This window comes from Peromyscus leucopus, chromosome 1 (assembly GCF_004664715.2).
Source record: "Peromyscus leucopus breed LL Stock chromosome 1, UCI_PerLeu_2.1, whole genome shotgun sequence".
Lineage (NCBI taxonomy): Eukaryota > Metazoa > Chordata > Mammalia > Rodentia > Cricetidae > Peromyscus > Peromyscus leucopus.
Window position 1 is genome coordinate 99,715,913 of NC_051063.1, and position 4,174 is coordinate 99,720,086.

A 4,174-nucleotide genomic window follows, 5' to 3' on the forward strand; every position below is an offset into this window, starting at 1 on the left:
TCTCTTCAGCCCCTATATTGCTAATCTTAACTGTGCAGGGATCTGAGGTCCCCAATCTTAGGCAATTCTACTTATCCCCTGTGCAGGGTATTAGTTAAAGGCTATATGTGAACTTTACACATTAAGAGTATGAAGATTTTGCCCTTTTCACCGAAAAAAAAAATCCCCACTCAGGACTGCCCCAGGTTACAAGTTTTCCTTTTAAAAAATGCTTTTTTGAATATGGCAGCACAATCTGAGTTCTAGAAATCAACATGACAGTTGGACTTTCCTTGCAAGCACAAGAGTTCATTTTACCTAAGGACATTTAGATCTGCATATACTTATGATGAGTTTGCTAATACTGAGGCAGATGCTGTGGATTATGCAGGTGAGAGAAAACATCTTAATGTCCCTAATATCAGGGAGCACCACTTGAGAAGATATAAGGCAAAAGACTGCAACCATTGCTGGTCATGCTGCCTAGAAGGTACTTCTGAGATCTGACAGGCTTTTAAGATTGTCTATATATTTCACTGAAGGATATGTAATATAAAATTCATTCCCTCATCCCGTGTATGTATAATCTTCAATAAATTGGACACAGTTCAAAAACAGTGTGTGGCCGAAGAATCAGATACACTTGCAAGGTGCTGAATTCTGATTCTGGTCCCCTTAACATGGGCACAGAAACAGTACACACTGACACAGGAGCTGATGCACAGCCTAGTTCCAGAGTCTTATCTGTAAAAGAGACAACTAGAATCCCAATAGGTGAGATTTTAAATGTGAATCATACTTTCTGGAATGATTGGATCCTGTGTGTAACGAAGTATTGGCAATTTGGCTTACCAGGAAAATGGCTTCTTATGCAGCCATTTGCCTAACACTTACTAAAGAGCTTCCACTGTTTCTTTGGCAGATGTCAACTCAAGTTTGGATTACTTTTCTTATACTTAGTTCTAATCCTCAAGAGGTTACAGTCTCTAAGATACTGGAGAATTTGTATCCCTACTAGGAAAGCTTTACTGTGGGAGTGAGAAATGGGAAGAAAAGAGAGCGTGTCAGGATGGATATGCTCAAAGAAACACATTCTGCTTGAATGAAACTTCGTTAAGAGACCCATAACTAGATATAGAGAATACATTCCTGAAAGATTTAAGATAAAATGTGTTTTGGAGGGTAGAATGAAGAAGAGATACTAAAACGGGGTCATTGTTGAAAGAGAACAGCCATTTCAAGGATGTTATTCAAGGACATTGTCTGAGCTGGGCATGACAGTGCACAATCTGAGTCCCAGCACTCAGAAGGCAGAGACAGCAGGTCTCTAAGTTTGAAGCCAGCCTGGTCTACAGAGTGAGTTCCAGGATGACCAGGGCTACACAGAGAAACCCAAACTTAAAAAAAAAAGCAAAAAAAAAAAAAAAGAATATTGTCTGCCCTATGACCAGCAACATACCCAGCCTTGTTAGGAGTCAAAGAAACAGTGTTGTTTTCTGAAGAACAAGCCATCTGGGAAATCACTCTTCAGACAAATCAAAACAGAAAGACATTGTCCACTGAAAATTTCTATGAACACACCAATTTCCTCTTATCTCAAAGTAAAAGCCACTTCTTTTTAAAACATATTTTATAATATTATTTGAAATTATAATATAATTATACCCTTTCCCTTTCTTCTTTCTGCCTCCAATGCCTCCCATATACCCTCCTTCTCTCTCAAATTCTCATTCTCTCTCTCTCTCTCTCTCTCTCTCTCTCTCTCTCTCTCTCTCTCTCTCTCTCTCTCTGTATAAGTAATGGTGATAATGATAGTGATTTCAAAACTTGACTGGATAGGTTCAAGCATGATGGAAAATTGAGTCCTACTCTCTCTAGAACATATCTTTTCTATGTCCATTCACTTCCTTCAGTATACAAACCTCTGGATTTCTGGCTTGATTGGCAGTTCTTCCATGGCATTATCCAGCAACAACTCTGAAGCTCCAGTCTCTGAATTCTTCCTCATCTGCTTCCCTAACTACCAGACTTGGCAGCATTGGCTGTCCTTGCCCCTCAGCCTCCTCTTCCTCCTGCCATGGGGGCCAATGCTACCCTTCTTATCACCATCAGGATGGAGGCCTCTCTTCATGAGCCCATGTACTACCTGCTCAGCCTTCTCTCCCTTCTGGACATTGTGCTCTGCCTCACTGTCATACCTAAGGTCCTAGCCATCTTCTGGTTTGACAACAAATCCATCAGCTTCTCTGCCTGCTTCCTCCAGATGTTCATCATGAACAGTTTCCTGACGATGGAGTCCTGCACCTTCATGGTCATGGCCTATGATCGCTATGTGGCCATCTGCAAGCCTCTGCAGTACCCATCCATCATCACTGATCAGTTTGTGGCTAGAGCTGCCATCTTCATTATAAGCAGGAATACATTTTTTTCTCTTCCTGTCCCTATCCTTTCTGCCAGACTAAAGTACTGTGCTCAGAACATTGTCAAGAACTGCATCTGCACCAACTTGTCTGTATCCAAACTTTCTTGTGATGACATCACCTTCAATAAACTATACCAGCTTGTAGCAGGTTGGACCCTGCTGGGCTCTGACCTCATCCTCATTGTTCTCTCTTACTCTTTTATCTTCAATGTTGTGCTCAGAATCAAAGCTGAGGGAGCTGTAGCCAAAGCCCTGAGCACATGTGGTTCCCACTTTATCCTCATCCTCTTCTTCAGCACAGTCTTGCTGGTGCTGGTTATCACAAACCTGCCAGGGAGAGGATTCCCCCGGATGTTCCCATCCTTCTCAACATCCTGCATCATCTCATCCCCCCAGCTCTGAACCCCATTGTTTATGGAGTAAGAACCAAAGAGATCAAGCAGGGAATCCAGAACTTGCTGAGGAGGTTGTAAGAGGTACTCAGTGCCTTTAGAACTGTTAATAAGTAATAGGAAAATAGGAAATAGCTTTTGTATTGGAAATAAATTAAACATTTAAACCCTAAATAACTTTTGACTCTGATTTTACAAACATCATAGGCAGCATGAAAAGCATTCACTTATGAATCTCTTTCTTTACTGCTACTTTAAAGGAAAAATTGCTATGGACAAGTTTTCAGGACATGTAGAAAAAATATCTGCAGGATTTGTAAAGGACACTGAGTCCTTTCCTGTCTAACTCAGTGTGGGAGAGCCCTGCCTGGATTTTGTGCCATGAAGGCAGAGTTTGGACAAAACACAGACAGTGGTCTGAAATGTGTGGTTCTTGGTGTGGAGTACTTTATCCTAAGCATCTTAACTCTTTTATTTTTGGCAAATGTACCTTTTACTTGCTCACTAGATACTCTCCTCCCCCTATTTTTTTTCTGAAACAGGGTTTCTCTGTGTAGCTTTGCGCCTTTCCTGGAACTCACTTGGTAGCCCAGGCTGGCCTTGAACTCACAGAGATCCGTCTGGCTCTGCCTCCCAAGTGCTGGGATTAAAAGCGTGTGCCACCACCGCCCCGCCTATTTTTAAAAATCTCTTATACTCCACCCTTCCATAGGGTGGTCTCATTTTATACCATATCTGATCAGAAGGGACTTTGAATTTTTAAATTAATAAAATGTTTATTTTATGTGTGTGATTGTTTTGCCTGCCAGGCTGCTTAGTGTCTGTGGAGGCCTGAAGAGGGCATCAACTCTGCACATAGAATTAGAGATAGTTGTTAGGTCCCACATGGGTGCTGGGAGCTAAACATGGGTCCTGTGAAAGAGCAGAAGCCATCACTGAGCTATCTGTCTAGTCCCAGATTTGGAAATTTTCATATAGTTTCTAACACCAGCCTTGTCTATTTGTGACCTATCCTGAGTACAAATGAGATGATTTGTCTATTGGTCCTACTGCCTGTGGCCTCAGCCTTTGTCTTGAGCAGTGCCACAAAAACTCCAGGCTTTGTTTTTCATAGTAAAATGTCTTCAACTATTATGAAAATTTCCCCTAATGACACCAATGAATATACCAAAGTGGATAGGTAAAAACCAATGAGGCCTCAACCCTACATAAAGGACTGTAGGCAACTGAGGAAATCTGGGAGTGGGAGAGGTGGTCTTTTCCAGGGCAGAGCACATCAATTGGTTGTTCAATGCCAAACTGTCAGCCCTGAAAACATACAAACACATTTTACAGACTGGGCAGGTTATAATTGGGAATCTATACAAATAAATATATATGT

At 41.5% G+C, this 4,174-nt stretch overlaps 2 protein-coding genes across 2 annotated transcripts in view; both read left to right on the forward strand.

Moving 5' to 3' along the window:
• Positions 1-1,934: 1,934 nt before the first annotated feature.
• On the forward strand, positions 1,935-2,874 carry LOC114683847 (olfactory receptor 56A4-like). The gene is given in 3 exon segments (XM_028858202.1): positions 1,935-2,049; positions 2,052-2,726; positions 2,729-2,874. Coding segments are annotated over 3 exon segments (936 nt in total).
• Positions 2,875-3,174: 300 nt separating this feature from the next.
• Positions 3,175-4,174, forward strand: part of Fam160a2 (family with sequence similarity 160 member A2) — a 12,083-nt gene continuing 11,083 nt past the window's right edge. The window contains 1 exon segment of the mRNA XM_037204612.1: positions 3,175-3,279. Within this exon segment, the coding sequence (XP_037060507.1) occupies positions 3,175-3,279 (105 nt within the window).